Source organism: Pan troglodytes, chromosome 21 (assembly GCF_028858775.2).
Source record: "Pan troglodytes isolate AG18354 chromosome 21, NHGRI_mPanTro3-v2.0_pri, whole genome shotgun sequence".
Lineage (NCBI taxonomy): Eukaryota > Metazoa > Chordata > Mammalia > Primates > Hominidae > Pan > Pan troglodytes.
The window spans coordinates 8385150-8407897 of NC_072419.2; the positions used below are offsets into that span (position 1 = coordinate 8385150).

At 38.0% G+C, this 22748-nt stretch overlaps 1 protein-coding gene across 1 annotated transcript in view; it reads right to left on the bottom strand.

Annotated features, from left to right (window-relative positions):
• Nucleotides 1-22748, bottom strand: part of SIRPG (signal regulatory protein gamma) — a 166818-nt gene that overhangs the window by 23367 nt on the left and 120703 nt on the right. Inside the window, exon 11 of the mRNA XM_063803317.1 lies at nt 2909-2998. Within this exon, the coding sequence (XP_063659387.1) occupies nt 2909-2998 (90 nt within the window). The remainder of the gene's footprint in view (nt 1-2908; nt 2999-22748) is intronic.

Sequence of the window (22748 nt, forward strand, 5' to 3'; positions counted from 1 at the left end):
AAGCTCTCTTGCCTGCCGCCATGTAAGACATGATTTTGTGCCTCCTTTGCCTTCTGCCATGATTGTGAGGCCTCCCCTCTCATGTGGAACTGTGAGTCCCTTAAACCTCCTTTCCTTTATAAATTACCTAGTCTTGGATATGTCTTTATTAGCAGTGTGAGAACAGACTAATACAATCCCCAATATTGGAGGTAGGGCCTAATGGCAGGTGTTTGGATCATGAGGGCAGATCCCTCATGAATAGATTAATACCCTCCCTGCAGAGGGCGGGGGGGGTGGGCACAGTGAGTGATTTCTTATGATTAAGAGCTGGTGGTTCAAAAGAGCATGGCATCTCCCCTGTTCTCTCTGTTGCTTCCTCTCTTGCCATGTGATCTCTGCACATGCCAGCTCCCCTTCCCCTTCTGCCTTGAGTGGAAGCAACCTGAGGCCCTCACCAGATGCAGATGCCTAGCCTTGATCTTTCCAGCCATCAGTCATGAGCAAAATAAACCTCTTTTCTTTTTAAATTAAAAAAAGTAAAAACAAAGTCTCTCTAGTAATATAAAATGATAAAACATAAAATTGAATCAGATGTAAAGTGTGTTGTGGACCCCTGACGTTTTTGCAACACAATCAAAACCCATTTCCTCTCTCTTGCCAGCAGAGGAAATAGGTTTAGTTAAACAAGGATGTGTTTTGGGAGGGGTCATTTGGAAAGGGAGGAGAAATGATGGGAGGAGAAAACGATAATCAAACCTCTGTGGGAGAGAAGGTCACACAGATTTTAACACCTTTAAGATGGGAAGTCACCATTCCCATCTACTCCTCATGTAGGCAGGGAAATGGGGAGAGGCAGAGGAGAAATGCCCAGAACAGAAGGGAATGGCCAGGAGTTGGGCAAGTCAGTTGGCCCCTCCTGGGCTCAGTTTTATCCCCTGTAAACCAGAAGTAGCAATACTTACCTTACACTCTTTTGTGGAGATTAAATAAAATAAAGTGTTTGTTATGCAATGATGCTGAATAAATAGTACTAATTGTCATACCTGATGCTTGGCAAACAACAGGAAATTGCTAAGTGTTGAATGAATCTTACTGTATGTTGTCAGTCACTGACCTCTGGCTTTTCCAGGTGCTGTGGACCTACTGACACTTTTTCTTATCTGGTATTGCAGAATTTCTCTTGCCTCTCCAAGGCCAACTCCTCCCTCTGGGATTCCTTTGGTCCCTCCCACTTGTTAATCCACAGAGCTGGCATCCTTATCATCAGTTATGGAAAGCCTATGGCTTGGTTTCACTGGAACAGTCTCGGGTTATACCTGTTGTCCTCATGTTTTGCTTGTTTGGGTATTTGTCCTTTTTGTTGTTGTTTTAACAAAGTATTATTGTCAATAGTTGCATTAACTGAAGCTGGGGTGTATTTAGTAAACCTCCACTTTGTACTTGCAGCTTCTGCCGTGCTCTCACCTTATAGGCTGTGAGATACATGTGTAGTGAGCGAAGTGCTTTTTTTAGCACTTGGTCACAGTGTAACTAACCCCTTCTTTTTGAGAACAGCATGAGGGGCACTCAATGATAAAGCAAAGTGCAGTCTCATGCCAGCAGCCTAGAAAAAGCTTGATTAGATGGAAATCAGAAGACACAGATTGCCAATCACAAGAACCATCAGCATCTACTTCAAAAGTTAATAGCTACATTAAGAAGAGGGTGCTAAAAGATAATGATTAAAATGAGGGCTACAAAAGGTGAGCCTACCTATTACTTTATGAAGCATGACTTCATTTAGATCAAAAGACTGTTCTTCTAAGTTAATTATACTCATTACTTTCTCCAAGTTTTTTTATGCACACATGAAAAGTGAAGCAATGGTTGTCAATGTGTTGGCTCCATTAAGAGAAGTCAGCAGTTAAATGATGCCATCAGAGGATTCAAATAGAAAATCATGATTTAATGTTTTTCATTTAATTCATGAAATCGAAAGTCTTTTGGAAATTCACTCTTGTAGTTTAAGCATTTGACATTATTGTGATTCATACTGAAATCAGTTGACAAGTGCAACACAGAGGTAAAATTACTTATATTGGTAAAAATAATGTTCTTACTAAATTAAGAAACCTGTAACTAGAAATGCACTTGGACTTGGTTGTTGCATGTGCCTAATTTCTAACCATATCCAAATAAGCTGCACCATTCCACCATTTGAAATAGAAGGTACAGTTGTCATAATTTACAAAGATTTTATACAGTTAAATTAACTGAACTAAAAAAGTGTATGACAAAGCTGAACACAAAAGGATATTTCCTAATGGCAGTACATGTTCTTTGTCCCCTTTTCCAATTACAAAACAACTTCACATTTTATGTTATAAAATGTAGTCATTTGTTGAGAACATAAAGCCTAGGAGAATGGGTATTTTGATACAAACTCTGAACAAAACACCACCCCTACTACTTCCTGCACAATGATTATGTTTAACGAATAGCTCATCATCCTGTACACAAGCTATTTCATTCATGAGAACTGATGCTGCTTAAAAACATTGATAACTTTCAAATTCCCCAGAAGAGGTCTTATATATAGGCAATGTATAGGATATTTATTAAATTGGTGTCGTATACACTTAATATTACATATCCAAGAAAAGAAATTTGAGAAAGAGAAATTAAAATGCACTTGGGAGTTTTTTTTCTTGCAACCAGTGTTAAATTCAGCTCTTTACCTACAGAATGCAAAACAAGACACCCAAGGAGAACCCCACTGTTGTTAAGTTACAAATTGCTGTACATAAGAAACAGTTTATTTGAAGGAAAATGCACTTATTTTTAAGTGAGTATCACACCATGTATAACCTAAAGTTAGAAAAGTCACTTATTTGAAGGCACAATTCTATTCCAGATTATAGACAAATCAAAATCTTACAGACCTCACCTGGCAGGAAAAATGAGTTCCCTGGTCTATCCTGTGGCTCCAGAGTCTCCGTCACAGTCACACCCAGGCCTCCAGGAGCAGCATCTAGTTCTGTAAGACAGAAAGTTCTATTTCTTTCTTTCCTCTTTCTTTCTCTGTCTTTCTCTTTCCTTCCCTTTTCTTTTTCCCTTCCTTCCTTTTCTCTTTCTTTCCCTCCCTCTTTCTCTTTTTCTTTCTGTCTTTTCTTCTTTCTTTTTCTTTCTTTCTTTTTCTTTCTTTCTCTCTTCCTTTCTTTCTTTCCTTCTTTCTTTCTTCCTTCCTTCCCTCCTTTCTTCTTTTCCCCTCCCTCCCTCCCTTTCTTTCTTCCTGCTATATTCACCATGTGAAAAGATTCTGCAGCCTCCTCCGGGCTTTCTTCATTCTATCCGAAAAGGCAAATGACTTCACTTTCTAAAGTAGCATCAGCAACCGCTCTTTTGTGGCAGGAGGAACAGGAATTGAAGACCCAGCAGAAAGCAGAAGTCAACTGCTATAGACAGCCTTGACATAGCTTAAGCTAAAGGCTTTGAACGAGAATAAAACAAAATACATAAGCCCTCCAACATGTCAGAAGAAGATAGATTTTTAGAAAAAATAAGGTTGCCCTTTCCTTTCATCTGCTTAAGGAAAAAAAAAAGAGAGCGGGTGGGGGCCGTGACTGGCTTCATCAAGCCAGTAAAAGACAATGAAGGTACATAAAATACTCTATGGTATTACTTTACTTCAAAATAGTAGTTTTCCTCAGGCCACTGAAAAATGGTAGCAACCTATAAATGTATATTTGAAAAAAAAAGTTTAGGTCCAAGGTAATGACTAATCTCTGAGTCTGTGCCTATAAAGAGAAACAATGATTATGACAAAAGAAGATGTTAGAGAAGGAAAATGGAAAAACTTGAGTAGAAATGTACACACAAGTTCTCCCCATTCTGGTCTCACGCTTCTAAGCAGCCTTTTCCCTGAAAGCCTTCCAAACTAGTTCTGCTTGGGCAAGATGTATGTCTAAATTCTTTTGCTTTTATCAGTTGTCAAGAACATAATGTTGAGTTCAAAGGATAACCAAACCTTGAATCTGATTAGCTTTTATTCCATTCTCACTTGCAAAAATCATGAACTAAGTTTTATTTAGCCCTTCACTGGGATATCTGTAATGACATGGATCAGACTCCTTGAAGTGACTGGGATATGGCCAGACTTCATAGAAAACTGTGTTGGCTGATGGAGACTCTCAATATTTATAGGAAAGTCATGTGTAATGAGATGGAACTTCTACAGATTAATTGTCCCACCACTGGAGGAAGTGCAGCTGCCCTGGGCGCAGCCCTGCCTCTTTTTGCTCTGCTGCCTTAGGCCATTGGAGCTACCACTTCTAGTACAAGCCCTTCTGCTCTCCCAAACCCTTGGCATAAGTGTCAAGATCTCTGAAGTGTTGTCTGAGAGTTCTCTTGCTTGGTTTCAGGTACTTCCCCCTCACTCCTGACCCTGAGGATGGGAGGAAACTTGCTATAGCCCTTAACGACTCCTTCCAAAGATCTTTCCTTTCCCTGCTTCTCTGTACTTTTGTTTTTGTAGCAACTTTATTCATAATGATCCCACACTGGAAATAACACAAATATTCATCAGCAAATACATAAACCAATTGTGGTATATTACAATGAAATCCTATTCAGCAATAAAAATAAAAAGCTACAGACATATGCAACAGCAAGTATCTCTAAACATGTTAAGGTAAAGAAACTAAACGCAAGAGTATATACTATCTGATTTAATTCATATGAAATTCTAAATCAGGGAAGAAAACTAACCTTCCAGTAACAGAAGGTGGATCAGTGGTGACCTAGGGCTGGGGAGCATGACTGCAAAGGGAGAGGAAATTTATTCTGGTAAGAAAATGTTCTTTACTTTGATTGGGGGTGGTGGTTACATGGGTGTACACGTTCATCAAAGATCATTGAACTCTACAGTAAAAATGGCTACACTTAATTATAGTAAATTATACTTTCATTAAGTTGATCAGAAAGAAAAAACGTCCCAATGAAGCGATAGTCAAAAGTCACCACACCAGTGTCTGTCTTAATATTTGAATAGGCACTAAATTTCTAGGTTTCTATTTGTTTCATAGCACATGTCAGGGGGCCAAGTTTCCATCTAAATAAATGGCTTAATGAATTAAATTATAATAGAGGAAGATACTTTTATATATATATATACTTCTTTTATTTTCAGAGATAGGGTCTTCCTCTGTCACCCAGCGTGGAGTGCAGTAGTGCAATTATAGCTCATTGCAGCCAGCCTAAAAGAGGAAGATATAACAAAATTATTCAAGAAATGAATCAAAGCCTGTGGTCTAAATGTTTTCCCACTGAGTGATTAACTTTTGATATGCTATTTTGTGTTTTTGTTTGAATCCTGAGTTGTCAAGTGTTTAGAAAAATCTGTCAAGTACACAAGTCTACCTTTGTGGTAGTTGGATCACAATATTAAATCTCTTATCAAATGTTTAAGAAAATGTGATTAACAAATTATGTAAGTGGTATTAAATGTTCAGGATAATTGGAATTTACAAATTGTTAAAGAAATGGGAATGTAATTTCTCATTTTTATCGAATTTACTGTTCTTATGATATCTTCAAGTTGAGCTTAGAGATTTTAAAATGCTGTATTTTAAAAGTAAAACTAACATTGTTAACATTATTTACTGTAAGTTATCTTTGTAAGAGTGGTAAAATACATACATTATGTGTTGTTACATAATTTCATTTAAAAAACACATCACTTTGTGTGTTTTTATATTGCTATAAACCATAAGGCCAGTCTACAAGGTTTGTAGATAAAATAGAAACATACCTTCCTTGAAAAGCAGAATAAATTTCTTAAAAGGCAGGATGGAAGTGTTTGAACTATGTGTCAACAAGCTTTACTGTCAAAGCAGGCTTTTGGTATGGAAAGAAAAATACTTATAAATACTTGTTTTAATATTTGCTTTATTAAAATACATTTAAAATACAGCTTCTCTCTACTCTTCAACTTCTCATGTAGGTTGGAGGTGGGTGGTTGCTAATGCAGGCATGACTTGTTTTTGCAGCCTCTTCCTATGTTCCGCTTAGGTGGTCTAGGGTCCTGGAGGTATTTGCCATGGGCTCAACTGTCCTTGACCTTCTCAACTTGTAAAGACAATAGAAAGATTTGCTTCTAACAAAATTTCATTATTCACATAGCAACTTATCTTCTTGAGGAAATATTCAAGAAACCAGACTGCTGTCCTTAGAAATATGTGCCAACTTCATGCATGCGTGTCTGAAGGTCCTCATTATTCTTCCCTCTTGAGATGGGGGAGACCCTTATTATTCATTCACAATCCTGTGGGAAGTGCAGGGAGCCTTTCCTTTAGAAAATATGCTATTTATCTAAAGGTGGAGGTTTGAAGAACAGAGGTTTTTAAGCATCACACTCAGAAATGGAAATGTTATGAGAGACAATAGGGTTTCCAATTACAGCCCTAAAACTCAACATGTTCAAAATTAAATGCCTGATCTCCCCATCCAAAGGTGCTCCATGTGCTGCTTTTTCTAACACACTTGACGGCAATGTGTTATTCCAGTCTCTTAGGCCCAAAATCTTGGGGACATCACTGACTTCTCTCTCTCTCTCACTCTACAGATTAGCAAATCCTATGAGTTCTATATGGAAAATATATCCAGGGAAATTCAGCTTCTGCTTAGGATGATAAAATTCAGAAAGAGTGTCATCTCCACTCTAACAACAAAAATTTAAAGTTGTATAATCTACAAAATAAAATCTTTTCTTGAACTGATCAGAGAGCTGAAGTTGCAGGGCAATTGGCTAATCCGAAATCTAAAGAAAAACAGATGCCTCCAAGAAGACATGAGCCATGTGCAAATGCCTCCCTGGGGCAGAGGCTGGATGCCAAATAAACTGGTAAGAAAAATTCAAAGTTTTTTTGCCAAATTGCTAAAGTGAGTATGTGTGGGCTAACATGAGAATATAGAACCCCAGAGATCCATGGACATGAAAGAAATTTACATGTACATGCAGGCTCTTCTCCACAGACTTTACTGGATTCTCAGAAAGGTTGGGTCAGGATGAGAGTTCAGAGAAAGGTTCCTTCATGGTGCAGACCTAGGGGACGTGGGCAACAGCTACTGTAGGAAAGAGCCCGAAGCCCCACCCAGATTCTTCACATCTGTCTCCCATATGGAACAAAGCATTAAGCAGCTGGAAAGAACAGCAAATCTGCTTTTCCTCAGGTAAAGGAACAGAAAGAAAACCCTTTTGTACCACTGGGGAAAGGATAGAAAAATGTCCTGGGCCTAAACCATTAGAGATCTACTGAGATGCCCAAGGGAAGGACCACTGAGAAGTCTCCACTTCTGGAACCCTGGACCATAGTGACTAACACTGTGACTGAACCATAACAACAGAGCTCCCTGTGCATACACCCCCCGCCCCAACTAGGTTAATAGGTCCTGAGTAATAAGTAACAGCAGTCTACTACTGATAAAGGGGAGATACAAAGAAGGACCCACTCTGAGGCACAGGTGTGCAAAGGGAAGACCTAAAGCAGAGGGTAAAGCATCCACTGAGAAAAATCTCCTGCAAACAAGTCCACCCAGAACACAAGGCAACAGAGGAATTAGAAGCCTGGGTGCACTGAAAGTAAACACAGCATTATCAGTACCCAAACTTAGGGTACTTTTCATCTAATAACTAGATTGACTCAACCTCACATAAAAACTGCCTAGTAAGGGTAATTGGCAGGCCATATGCAGAAGATTGAAACTGGACCTCTTCCTTACATTATATACAAAAATCAACTTAAGATGTATTAAAGACTTAAATGTAAAACCTAAAACTATAAACTATAAAAACCCTGGAAGATAACCTAGAATATACCATTCTGGATATAGGGCCTGGTAAATATTTCATCATGAAGACTCCAAAAGCAACTGCAACAAAAATAGAAATTGACTAATGGGACCTAATTAAAGAGCTTCTGCACAGCAAAAGAGACTATCAAGAGAGTAAACAGACAACTTACAGAATGGGAGAAAATATTAGCACACTATGCATTTGACAAAGGCCTAATATCAAGGCTCTACAAAAACTTAAACAAATTAACAAGCAAAAAACAAACAACTCCATGAAAATGTGGGCAAAGGACATGGACAGACAATTTTCAGAATAAGACATACACATAGCCAACAAGCATATGAAAAAATACTCATCATCACTAAACATTAGAGAAATGCAAATCAAAACCACAATGAGATACCATTTCACATCAATCAGAATGGCTACTATTAAAAAGTTTTAAAAAAAACAAGATGCTAGGAAGGTTGTGGAGAAAAGGGAATACTTACATGCTGCTAATGGGAATTAGTTCAGCCATTACGGAAAGTAGTCTGGCAATTTCTCAAAGAACTTAAAATTGAATTAGCATTTGACCCAGCAGTCTCATTATTGGGTATATCCAAAGAAATACTTAACTATGAAGCAATAGTAACCAAGAAAATTTAGTACTGATAAAGATAGACATATATATCAATGGAATATAATTGAGAGTCAAGAAATAAACCCACACATCTGTGGTCAACTGATTTTCAACAAGCATGCTAAGACCATTCAATGATGAAAGAATAGTCTCTTCAATGTGATTCTGGGACAACTGGATAACCACATACATATACAATGTAAACAATTTAACTCAAGGTGGATCAAAGATTTAAATGCAAGAGCTAAAACTGTAAATCTCTTAAAAGAAAATGTAGGGATAAATCTTCACGACCTTGGATAATAAAGTAAAAAAATACTTCATGGAATGGGAGAAAATATTCCAAATTATATATCTAAGAAGGAACTGGTATCTAGAAAATAGATATAGACAGATAGATGATAGATAAATAGATAGATAGATAGATAGATAATCACTTACAACTCAATAATAAAAATACAAATAACTCAATTTTCAAAAAGAGAAAGTATCTAAGTAGACATTTCTCCAAAGATAAGCACATGAAAAGATCCTCCATGTCATTAATAACCAGGAAAATACAAATCAAAACCACAATGAGATACCCTTATATGGTAGTGGAAACTTAAAATGGTATTCTTGCTTTGGAAAATAATCTGGCAGTTCCTCAAGTGTTTAAACACAGAATTACCATATGATCCAACGATTACACCCCTAGAGAATACCCAAGAGAAATTTTAAAAAATGTGTCCACACAGAAGCCTTTGGGTTATTTAGCAGTGTACTGTTTATTTTCAAATTTCTTGTTATCTAGACACACACACACACACACACATACACGCACATGCACGAAAATGAATATGTGAGATACAGCTAAAGAAATGCTGAGAGGGAAATTTCTATCTCTAAATTCTTACATTAGGAAAAACGATCTCAAATCAATAATCGAAGCTCACACCTTTAAAAGCTAGAAAAATGCTGGACATGGTGGCTCAGACCTGTAATCTTAGCACTTTTGGAGGTGGGCAGATCATTTGCACTCAGGAGTTTGAGACCAGCCTGGCCAACATAGTGAAACCCCATCTCTACTAAAAATACAAAAATTAGCTGGACGTGGTGGTGGGTGCCTGTAGTCCCAGCTACTCGTGAGGCCGAGACAGGAGAATGACTTGAATCCAGGAAGCAGAGGTTGCAGTGAACTGAGATCATGCCATTGCACTCCAGCCTAGGTGACAGAGCGAGACTCCATCTCAAAAAAAAAGAAAAACCCTAGGAAAAAATAGCAAAATAAACCCCAAATGAGCAGAATGAAGATGCATGGCTGATTCTATGTTTGAAAATCTGTCAGTATAGTTCACTGCAATAACAGTCTAAAGAAGAAAAATCAGATGACTGCATCAAGTCATTAGAAAAAGCATTTGACAAAATTCTACACCTTGTCATGATTAAAAACTCAGAAAGCTAGATATTATAGAGGAACTTTCTCAACTTGATAAATAACATCTACCAAGGAGACATCATGGCTGACTAGAGATACCCAACACTCACCTCTTTCACAAAGAAAGATCAAAACAGAGAGTGGACAACCACTTATTGAATAGAGTGTGTAAGAGGAAACACTGGAATTCATCAGGGAAGTGACAGGAACCCTCTGATGCACTGAAAGAAAGGCAAGTGAGCAGTTGCCCTGGCTGGGATCAGCTCAGTGCCAGGAAGAACTCCCCATTGTGGGAAAATGGTAAGCAAGAGATTCACAGTGATGCACATTCTCACCATGGACACCTATAATCCTAGCCACAGGAGAACCTCTTGGCCCTTACAGGTCATAAGCCTAGTATGGGAGCTGCCTGGAGTTCATGTGACTGCATTGTTTCAGGGAGAAAATTCACACTGGATCCCACTCACCTCTCAAGACCCAAGCTCCTTAAGGGAATTCTACATTTGGAAGTTAAGGGAAAATATCTACCATCATGAAAACACACAGAAGTGTAAACATCACTGGTGGAGCAGATGAACAAATGAAAAAGAGAAAGAAATATAATGTTGTCACTACAGAAAACCACCAAATCACAAAAGTAACCAATAAGAGAGGAAGAAAAAACAAAGGATGTACAAGTCAATCAAAAACAAATAAGAAAATGACAGGAGTACTTCCTCACCTATCAATTACAATCTTGAATGTAAACACTTTACATATCCAGTTAAAAGATATAGACTGGCTGAATGGATAAAAAAGACAAAACACAATTATATGCTGCTTACAAGAAACTCACTTCACCTGTAAAGACACATAGATTGAAACTGAAGAGATAAAAAAAGATATTTTACACAAATAGAAACCAAAAGCAGGTAGGATTAGCTATATTTGTATTAGATAAAATAGACTTTAAGTCAAAAAACATAAAAAGAGATAAAATGGTCATGGTACTGGTATAAAAATAAACACACAGACCAATGTAACAGAATAGAGACCACAGAAATAAAGCCAAATACTTACAGCCAACTGATCTTTGACATAGCAAACAAAAACATGTAAGTGGAGCAAGGACACCTTATTCAACAAATTGTGCTGGGATAATTGGCAAGCCACATGTAGGGGAATGAGACTGGATCCTCAAATGAAAAAGGAGACATTACAACTGATACCACAGAAATACCAAGGATCATCAGAGACTATGATGAACAATTATATGCTAACAAATTGAAAACCAAGAGTAAACAGATAAATGCCTGGACGTATACAACACACCAAGATTGAACTAGAAGGGAACAGAAAATCTGAACATACCAATAACAAGTAACAAGATTGAACCAGTAATAAAAAACTCTCCCAACAAAGAAAAGCCCAGGACCAAACAGCTTTACTGCTAAATGCTACCAAACTTATAACAAACTAACACTAATTCTTCTTAAACTGCTCAAAAAAATTGAAGGGGAATTTATACTAACTGATACCCTGATACCAAAACCAGACAAGGAAATAATAAAAAAGAAAACTGCAGGCAATACCCCTGATTAACATCGATGCAAAAATCCTCAGCAAAATACTAGTAAGCTAAATCCAACAACACATCAAAAAGATAATACATCATGATCAAATAACATTTATTCTAGGGATGCAAGGATGGTTCAACACACACAAATCAATAAATGTGATACATCACAGCAGCAGAAGGAAAGACAAAAACCGTATGATCATCTCAATAGATGCAGAAAAAAGGATTTGATAAAATTCAACATCCCTTCAAAATAAAACTTACTCTTAACAAATTAGGCACTGAAAGAACATACCTCAACATAATAAAGGCCATATATAACAAACCCACAGCTACTGAATGGGGAAAAGCAAAAGCCTTTCTTCCTTTATGCACTGGAACAAGGCAAAGATGCCCACTTTGACCGCTCCTATTCAGTATAGTAGTGGAAGTCTGAATCAGAATGATCAAGCAGAAGAAAGAAATAAAAGATCCAAATTGGAAAAGAAAAAGTCAAATTATCCCTCTTTGCAGATGATATGATCTTATATATAGAAAAAGACTAAAGACTCCACCAAAAACCTCTTAGAACTAATAAACAAATTCAGTAAAGTTGCAGGACGCAAAATCAACACTAAAATTAGTAGTATTTTTATACACCAACAATAAATAGCTGAAGAACACATTTAAAAAGCAATCCCATTTTCAATAGCTATAAAAATAAAATAAAATATCTAGGAATACAGTTAACCAAGGAGGTGAAAAACCTCCACAATAAAAACTACAAAATACTGATGAAAGAAATTTAAGAGAACACAAAATAATGGAAAAACATCCTGTGCTCATGGATTATAAGAACTGATATTGTTAAAATGATCATACTACCCAAAACAATCCACAGATGCAATGCAATCCCTATCAAAATACCAATGATATTCTTCACAGACAGAAAAAAAAATCCTAAAATTTGTATGGAACCACGAAAGATCCCAAATAGCCAAAGCAATGCTGAGCAAAAAAACCAAAGCTAGAGGTATCACACTTCCTTACTTCAAAACATACTATAAAGCTGCAGTTACCAAGACAGCATGGTATTGGTATATAGACACATAAAAAAATGAAACAGAGTAGAAAACCCAGAAATAAATCTGTGTATTCACCTGACATTCAATAAAGACCCCTAAAACATACATCAGAGAAAGGATATCTTATCAATAAATGGTGCCAGAATAATTGGATATCCATATGCAGAAGAATGAAACTAGACCTCTATCTCTCACCGTACACAACAATCACGTGAAAATGGATTAAAGACTTAAATGTAAGACCTGAAGCTATAAAACTACTGGAAGAAAATACAGAGGAACTGCTTCAGGGCATTGCTATAGCCATAGATTTTATGGATAAGACTTCAAAAGCACAGGCAACAAGGCAACAAAACAGACAAATAGGACTATATCAAACTAAAAAACTACTGCACAGCAAATAAAACAATCAGCAGAGTGAGGAGACAACTTGTAGAATGGGAGAAAAGTTTGCAAACTATTCACCCAACAACGGTCTGATATTCAGAATATACAAGGAACTCACACAACTTAACAACCAAAAACAAATAGCCCAATTTAAAAGTGGGCACATTATCTAATTAGACATTTCTCAAAAGAAGGCATACAAATAAATGGCCGACAAATATATGAAAAGACGTTCAACATCACTAACCATGAGGAAATGCAAATCAAAACCACAGTGAGATATCTCACCCCAGTTAAGATTGGCTATTATCAAAGAGACAAAAAATAACAAATGCTGGCAAGGATGTGAAGAAAGGGAAATTCTTATACACTGTTGGTGGGAATGTAAATTAGTAGAGCCATTATTGAAAGTAGTATAAAGACTTCTCTGAAAACTAAAAATAGAACTACCTTACAATCCAGCAATCCTACTACTGGGTATTTATCCAAAGGAAAGGAAATCAGTTTCTCAAAGGGATGCTCATGTTTATTGCAGCACTATTCACTATTGCAAAGGTATGGAATCAGCCTAAATGTCCATCAACAGATGAATGAATAAAAAAATGTGGTATTATGTGCACAATAGAATACTACTCAGCCATTAAAAAAAAAAATGAAATCCTGTCATTTGCAGCAACATGGATGAGCCTGGAGGACATTGTTAAGTAAAATAAGTCAGGCGCAGAAAGAGAAATACCACGTGTTCTTACATGTGGGAACTAAAAAAAAAATGGAGCCCATAGAAGTAGAGACTTACGGTTATCAGAGGCTGGGAAGGGTAGGAGGGGAGGGAGGATACGGAGAAGTTGGTGAATGGTTACAAATTTCAGCTAGATATGAAAAATGAGTTCTGATGTTCCACAGCACTGTAGGGTGCATATGGTAAACTATAAGTTACTGCATTTTTCAAAAAGCGAGAAGAAAGAATTTTGAAGGTTCCCAACACAAAGAAATGATAATGTTTGAAGTGCTGGATATCCTAATTACCCTGATTTGATCATTATACTTCATATGCCTGTTTCAAAATATCACTCTGTGCACCTTCAATACGTATAATTATTATGTGTCAACTAAAATTTTTTTTAAAAAGAACATCTACAAAAACAAAATGCTACAGCTAACATGCTTAATGATGAAAGATTGAAGCCTTTCTCCCTAGATAGGGGTAGAAACAAGAATGTTTTCTCTCATCACTCTTTTTTTAAAAGCAGGAATAAACAAAATATTAATGATTGTTTAAAGGATAACACTTAAATATTTACAAAGTAAAAATTTAAAATATCTTGACCAGGGTTTTCTATGTATTATATTACCATGATGACTCTGATTTTACCTTTCCTGGAGCAGTTTCTCAGAAAGAAAGTAAAAGAACTAATAACAGTCTCTGGGGCTTGCATTGCCTGCTCAGGCCTGTTGTCCCCTGGCAGATCAAAGCACTGAAATGAAGAAGCAGTGTCCTCACCCCTCTCTCTCCTCCTCGCCCCTCTCTCTTGCCCCTTTTGTTTTTACTTTGAGTATTTCTGAATAATAAATGCAAAATTAGGGTTGAATATAAACCAAAAGAGCCAGATGACCACCCCAATTCAAGATTGCATTTCATTCCAGGAGACCTGGCACAGAAAGGATTCCCCTTCATCTACAGGGTTACTGCAACAGAAATCAAAGATCATACATGAATATCATTTGTAGGCTCTGAGCAAAGACAAACCTAGTATAAATTCATCTGCAAGTGAGGAGATTTGAACCAGGTGGTCTGTTATGTCCCATCTAGCCTGGCAAGCCAGCGTGAAAGCTCAGATCTTCCACCGTGAAAGGACTTGCCCTCCCCGCTAAGGTGGACGCAGAAAGGAAAGACCATCATACTGTGGCACCAACCTTCTAATATAAAAAAGAACTATGTTGGGGTTAAAGTACATCAATAAAGTACAAATTTTTACCATACTTACAGGACAAATTAATTCTTAATAGTTTGAAATATATGTATACCATAAAACTCTGTCAGCCTACATACACCAAAGACTTTCCTGTGGGTATAGAAAATCTGAGTAAGCCAAGCAAATTACCTGAAATCCTGAGAGGCCATACATAATCTTCTGCATCCATTATGCCTCTCTATTATACGTTCTTTTCTAGGTCACTTGAACAAGAGCATTTCTTACCTCAGAGGGTCTAAAACACCTTTTTTTTTTTTGAGACGGAGTCTCACTGTGTTGCCCAGGCTGGAGTGCAGTGGCACCATCTCGGCTCACTGTAAGCTCCGCCTCCCGAGTTCACACCATTCTCCTGCCTCAGCCTCCCGAGTAGCTGGGACTACAGGTGCCCGCCACCATGCCCAGCTAAATTTTTTTGTATTTTTAGTAGAGATGGGGTTTTACTGTGTTAGCCAGGATGGTATCGATCTCCTGACCTCGTGATCCGCCTGCCTCGGCCTCCCAAAGTGCTGGGATTACAGGTGTAAGTCACCACGCCCAGCCCTCTAAAACACCTTTTTTAAAAAACTTACGATTCAAGGATTTGAAATCCTAACGTTACAGGCAAAATCTCATTTTTATAAAATATAAAATGCTGTGTTTCTTTCACACCTAATAGCTTGTCAGGAGAAGTCACTACTAAATTGCATTCCTGCAGCCTTTCCAGGTAGTGGGATACTGCTTGTTTGATCTCCACTGAACCCCGTACAGGAGTGATAAGTTTCATGTCTTGCAATTCTGCCACTCCATTTATTCCAGGGCTGGAGCGATCTGCAATTTGATATCAGGATGATTATCCTGTTATGCCTTCATTATTTGGGGTGTTGCTGCACCTGTTCCTTTTTTTGTTTTTTTGGGGGGGAAGAACAAGACTTTCCAGATTCCATCTTCTTGGCCAGCTCTTCTGCTGAGGTCATGTCAGTTTTAGCAACTAAAAAGTCAGAGGTAATTCCTTCCATGGTTTTGTTTGGGTCTTGCAAAATGTTAAGAACAACTTCCTGTAACACTTGTGTTGGTATTGCCTCATTTTTAATGGCCTTTTCATATAGCCCAGTAGCATCATAGGTGCCTTTATTGGCTAACAACTTTGCTTTGTAGAACCAGAACTTAGCAGTTCTTCAGCCTCAGGAATACTAGACAATATGGCAAATATTTCCTTAAAAACCACACCCCTTTCAATGAGCTGCAGACATTCTGTCAGAGTGTTGTTAGTTTTATGGAGCAGTTGAAGCTGTGCTTTCTTTTCTTCCTCTTTTTTTTTCAACGGTCTTCCAGAATATTTATTTTCTCTATTATTTTTCTTTCTGTTTTACGTGTCATAGGAGGCCTCTTATAGATTTTCCCCTTAGATTTCTGTCATTCTTCCAGTTGTTTCCTTTGATCCTCTGCTATTGTCTTCTTTTCGGTATTTGGATTCATTTGGGTCCCTTTTGACACTCCTTTTCCCTTCATGATTGTGTTACCAGCTTGAGTTTTGGGAGCTCTCTTGTTTAGAAAACAGAAGAGCCTTTTTCAACTTGGAGTCCAATGCCTGTGCTTTGTGTTGTAAGCTGTTGTGGCATTTGTCCCCATTAGTTCCATTTGCTCTTACGCCGTGGGCACTGGGAATGACTGAATTTAAGCTGCCAACTGTCAAACTAGGCCTCTGGCTTATAGCTTTTGATTTTTTGCAGTGCACACGACCAAGGCCCAAAACGAGGTTGAATGGACTGCTGATCTTGCTTAATGTTTACATGTCTGTTACTATATCCTCCCTGAAACAAACTGGAGTATGTCCTGGTTTTGGTATGTTTTACTTCCTATTCACTAACTTATACATGCTCTTTAATAATTAACCCTATTAACCTTTGTACCCTCCACCATTAATTTTTTTTTTTGAATGCTTGAGTCCTACTAAGGGTCTGAACAAAGAGAGAGGGAACTGTCTTGGGGGCTTTTCTCCCAGTCTTGGAAGGTCTTCTTGAGAGAGTTGCTATGACTGTACTGATAGAAGCTTGACTTGTGTTTCTCCAACAAATTGTTTATGAACTCTGTCTTTCAGGGCAGCACTAGTCACTGAATATCTGCCCAAGGCTTGTTGAGGAACCAAATTGCTCTTGGTTCAATTATGAGAGTTATTCTTTAACTTCTTTATAGTACATAACTGAGAATCTGGCTTCCTCTCAGGGTCTGACAAGGTTTGAGGCAACTTCTCTTCATTAATCTCTTTTAGAAAGCTAACCAAAGATTAATTTTCAATGCGGGCATTTCCTATGGAGTCTGTACACTTAACATTCCTTGATATGTTAACTGCTGCTTTGTAGTCTTCAAATCCTGTGCATTAAGTGACCCCATGGGTTTTCTTGACAGCTTTTCCGTGGTGAATGATCCAGCTTTGTGCTGCTGTAAGCTACTGCTGGAGGCTTACAGTTTGGTTAGAAGGAACATATTCAGCCTTTTGCCCAGTTTTAGTGGCTTCAACTTTGGCTTCTGGGACCTTGTAATATTGGCTTGTCTGGCCTGGAGTTTAATGCTGATGGGCCTTATGCTTAACAGGCAAAACAGCATGATTGATAACATTCTCTTGGATAGATTTGGGCAATTATTTTTGGCTTTTAGATAAAGCTCAGTGTTTGGCACTTGAAGTTCCTTTCGACTTCTAGGTACTCCTGGAGCTTTCTCTGTTGTTCGGTGGCAGCAGTGGTGGTGACAGGCCCTGGCCTCACCATGACTTCTCAGTCACAGTGTTTCTTCCTCTCTCACCACTTTTATTGAGTATAGTACTGGAAGTCATAGCCAGGGCAATAAGGCTAGAAAAGGAAATAAAAGGCATACATATCAGAAAGAAAGAAATAAAACTATCTCTATTTGTAGATGGCATAATAGCCTTTGTAGGAAATTCTACAGAATCTACAGAAGAGACTCTTAGAACTGATAAGTGAGTTCAGAATGGTGACAGACTACGTGATCAACATGCAAAAAGTTAACTTTAATTCTTTTTTTTTAGACGTAGTTTCACTCTGTCGCCCAGACTGGAGTGCAGTGGCATGATCTTGGCTCACCACAACTTCCGACTCCAGAGTTCAAGTGATTCTCCAGCCTCAGCCTCCCAAGTAGCTGGGACTACAGGTGCGCGCCACCATGCCCAGCCAATTTTTGTATTTTTAGCAGAGACAGGGTTTCACCATGTTGGCCAGGCTGGTCTCAATCTCCTGACCTCAGGTGATCCACCTGCCTCGGCCTCCCAACATGCTTGGATTACAGGTGTGAGTCACCATGCCCAGCCAAGTTACCTTTAATTCTATATACTAGCAATAAACCCATGAAAACCAAAATTTAAAATATAATACCATTTAATTTGCTCAAAAATGAAATAGCTATAAATTTAACAAAACATATATAAGACTTGTATGCTGAAAATTGCAAACACTGATGAAAGAAATCAAAGAAGATTCAAATAAAGAGGAATGTATTAGTCAGCATTCTCCAGACAAACAGAACCAATAGAATACATATATCAATAGATGGATGAGATGGGATTTACTATGGGAATTGACTCATGTGATCATGGAGGCCGAGAAGTCCCGCGATATGCTGTCTGCAAGCTGGAGAACCAGAGAAGCTGGTGGAGTGGCTCGTTCTGCATTTGAAGGCCTGAGAACCAGGGGAGATGTTGGCGTATCTGTCAGTCAGAGGCTGAAGGCCTCAGACTCTACAGAGGTAGAGATTGGGACTGGGTAATCTCATAGCACTGGTATAAGTCTTGGAGTCCAGTGGCCAGATAACCTGGAGTTCTGATATCCAAGGGCAGGAGAAGATTGGTGTCCCAGCTCCAGAAGAAAGAGTGAATTCACCTTTCCTCTGCCTTTTTGTTCTATCCAGGCTCTTAACTGATTGGATGGTGCCCATCTTCATTAGATGAGGGCAGATCTTCCTTACTCAGTCCACTGATTCAGACACTAATCTCTTCCAGAAATACCCTCAGAGACACACCCAGAAATAATGTTTTGCCAGCTATCTGGCTATCCCTTAACCCACTCAAGTTGACACCTAAAGTTAACCAGCACAGGGAGACATGCTATATCCATGGACTGCGAGCCTCAGCATAATAAAAATGTCAATTCTATCCACACTGATATATACTGATATATAGGTTTAACACAATTTCTGTCAGAATTCTAGACATATTTTTGTAAATATATATAAGACTATTTTTAAATTTATATGAACAAAGGGAAAAAAAGAGAACTGAAAGAGTCAAAACAGAATAAAGTGGAAGGAATCAATATACCTGATTTTAAGACATGATAAAGATGCAGTAATCAAAACTTTGTGATATTGGCAGAGGAACGGACACATAGATCGATGGTACAAAATAGAAAACCTGGAAACAGCCCCGTACAAGTACAGACAGTTGATTTTTCAAAGTAGCAAAAGCAATTCAATGGAGGAAGGATTGATTCCACAAGTGAAACAGTCTTTTCAACAAAAGGTGCTGGATATCCATAAACAAAAAATGAACCTCAACCGAAACCTCATACCATACATTATACAAAAATTATCTCAAAATAGATCATAGGTTCAAAGATAAAACATAAAACTATAAAATGTTTAGGAGAAAATCTTCAGGATCTAGGGCTTGATGACAGATTCTTAGACCTGACATCAAAAGCATGATCAATTTTAAAAATTGATAAGTTGGATTTCATCAAAATTTAAAACTTTCGCTCTCCAAAATACCATGTTAAGGATAAAAACAAAGCTACTGACCGGGTGAAAATATTTGCAAACCACCCATCTGACAAAGGGTTCAAATCTAGGATATCTCTCTCAAAACTCAACAGTTAAAAACAACAAAACAAGACAAAAACTTCCATTACAAGTGGGTAAAGGTGGGAAAACTCAAACTGTGTTTCCTCTGCACTCATATAGCAACAATCAACACAGAAGACTTCTGTGACCAAATGTGGGAGATTTCTTCCCCACCAACAAGCAAGCAATCAATTCTGCAGCAGACACCAGCTAGGTGTCCTCAATCCAATTCTAATCTGATGCTATCTATCTGGAGGTAACATCAGATACCACGGGGATGAGCACTCAGTCCCATGGAACTTCTCCCCACTTCCAATGCCAATTGCAAGGAATGTGCTTCTGACTCACTGGCTATGAATCAGAGATCTCACGACCTCTTCCTTGTGTTTAATTAATTTGCTAGAGCGGCCCACAGAACTCAGGGAAACACTAAGTTTGCCAGTTTATTATAAAGGATATAGATGAAGAGATGCATAAAGAGAGGAATGGGGAAGGGACACGGAGCTTCCATGACGTCCGCAGGTGCAGCACTTTTCAGGAACTTGTATGTGTTCAGCTGTCCAGAAGCTCTCTGAACCCAGTCCTTTTGGGTTTTTACAGAAGCTTCATTATGTAGGCATAATTGATTAAATCATTTAATCGACTTACTCTTCAGGTCCCCTGTCTGTCTTTAAAAATTGGACTTTCTGGTGACCAGTCGCCATCCTGAAGCTACGTAGGTGCTCCCAGCCATCAGTCAATTCATTAAGACACAAAAAGACATCTCTTTGGAGAGTCTAAGGATTTTAGGGGTTGTTTGGCAGGAAACAGGGTTGAAGACCAAATATATATTTCACAATATCACAACGGGTGAAAGACATAAAGAGACATTTTATCAACAAGGATATATAGATAGAAAATAAACACATGAAAGATGCTTACATCACTAACCATCAGGAAAATGCAAATTAAGATCATAGTGAGATATTATTACTATGAACCTAATAGAACAGTTATAGTAAAACATAGTGACAATATCAAATGCTGGCTAGGATGCGGGGAAACTGAATATCTAATACATTGAAAATGGGAATGTAAAATAATACACCCACTCTATAAAACTGGTTGTCAACTTCTTAAAAAGAACTAAGCATACACTCACTATACTACATGAACCAGCAATTGCCCTCCCATGCATTTGTCCCAGAAAAATGAAAACTTATGTACACACAAAAAACCGTGCACAAATGTTTGTAGTAGATTTATTTGTAACAGCAAAACGCTGGAAACAACCAGTGTAAGACAAACTTGTCTTACAAGTGAATGGCTAAACAAACAGTATGCATCTATACAATAAAATAACACTCAGCAATAAAAAAATAAATTATTTATATATGCAACAACTTGTAAGGATCTCAAAGGCATTATGTTGAGTGAAAAATCAAACTCAAAATGTTACATACTGTATGATCCCATTTATATAGCACTGTCAAAATTACAGAGATATAGAAGAGGTTAGCATTTGCCAGAGACTTAGTATGGTGAGGGTGGGTGTCACTATAATGAGGTAGCACCAGGGAGACCTTTATGGTTATGGAATTGTCTGTATTTTGACTATAGTGGTGATTACACAAACATACACAGGAGAGACTGAACATAAGCAAAAGCTAGGAATATTACCAGACCCAGCTGGAAATAATGTTCAGCCGGGCGGGGAGGTTCATGTCTGTAATCCCAGCACTTTGGGAGGCTGAGGTGGGTGGATCAATTGAGGTCAGGAGTTCGAGACCAGCCTGGCCAACATGGTGAAACTCTGTCTCTACTAAAAATACAAAAATTAGCCAGCCGTGGTGGTGCACACCTGTAATTCCAGCTACTCGGGAGGCTGAGGCAGGAGAATTGCTTGAACCCAGGGGGCAAAGATTGCAGTGAGCCAAGATTGCACCATTGCACGCTAGCCTGGGCGACAGAGTGAGACCCCATCTCAAAAAAAAAAAAGAAAGAAAGAATATTCAAACACTTATTACAATATAGACATTGACTCTTAAATTATCCCAAATTATGATATAATCATATTCAGTTGATGGGGAATAGAAAGTGTTCACCTGTGGCATTAAGTCAGCAATGGTGGAGCATTATATTACCATCTGCAATTGTGGGAAGTCAAAAGTAACGCCTAATACTGAAAAATGAAGAAGTGGCGATATGAACATGTTATATGAGATATGGCAGTAAAAATCTAAGATAATCTATTAAAAATTGAGAATAGTTGCTTCTGGGAGGTAGAATATGATTGGATGTTAGGGAGACTCCAATTTTTATATGTAAAACTTATATAACTATTTATTTGACACTTAGTGTGTACATGTAACTTTGAGAAAGATAAACACTAATTTAGATCATTACACGAATGTTATAGGAGTTACACACAAAGGCCAGGTGGGGTGGCTTACACCTGTAATCCCAGCACTTTGGGAGGTGAGGATGGCGGATCACTAGAGGTCAGGAGTTTGAGACCAGCCTGGTCAACACAGTGGAACCCTGTCTCCTGGCATGGTGGCATGTGCCTGTAATCCCAACTACTTGGGAGGCTGAGACAGGAGAATCGCTTGAACCTGGGAGGCAGAGGTTGCAGTGAGCCAAGATCACACCACTGCACTCCAGCCTGGGCAACAAAGTGAGACTCCATCTTAAAAAAAAAAAAAAAAAAGAAGAAGTTATATATAAAAAGAATATCCATACTATTAGCACTAGTAAGAGAATTTCATAAGCTTTCCAGCTCTAAGATTGATGTTCAAAACTCAATTGCAATCCTATTCAGTAGTCAACAACCACTGAAAAAAGTAATAATAAATTTTAAAGATTCCATAAACTAGAATATATTAAAGGCGTCTCTAACTAACGATGCAAAAGACCATTATAGAGAAAAAAACTGTAAAATTGTAAACTGAACTTCATAAAAGAAAACCTAAATAAATAGAGGTATACCATGCCCATAAATGGGAAGTCTCAATACTGGAAAAATGTAAATGTCTCCAAAATAATATATGAATTCCATGGAATCAATTAATAAATCTAAAAGGATTTTTCATGAAAGTTGATAAAGTG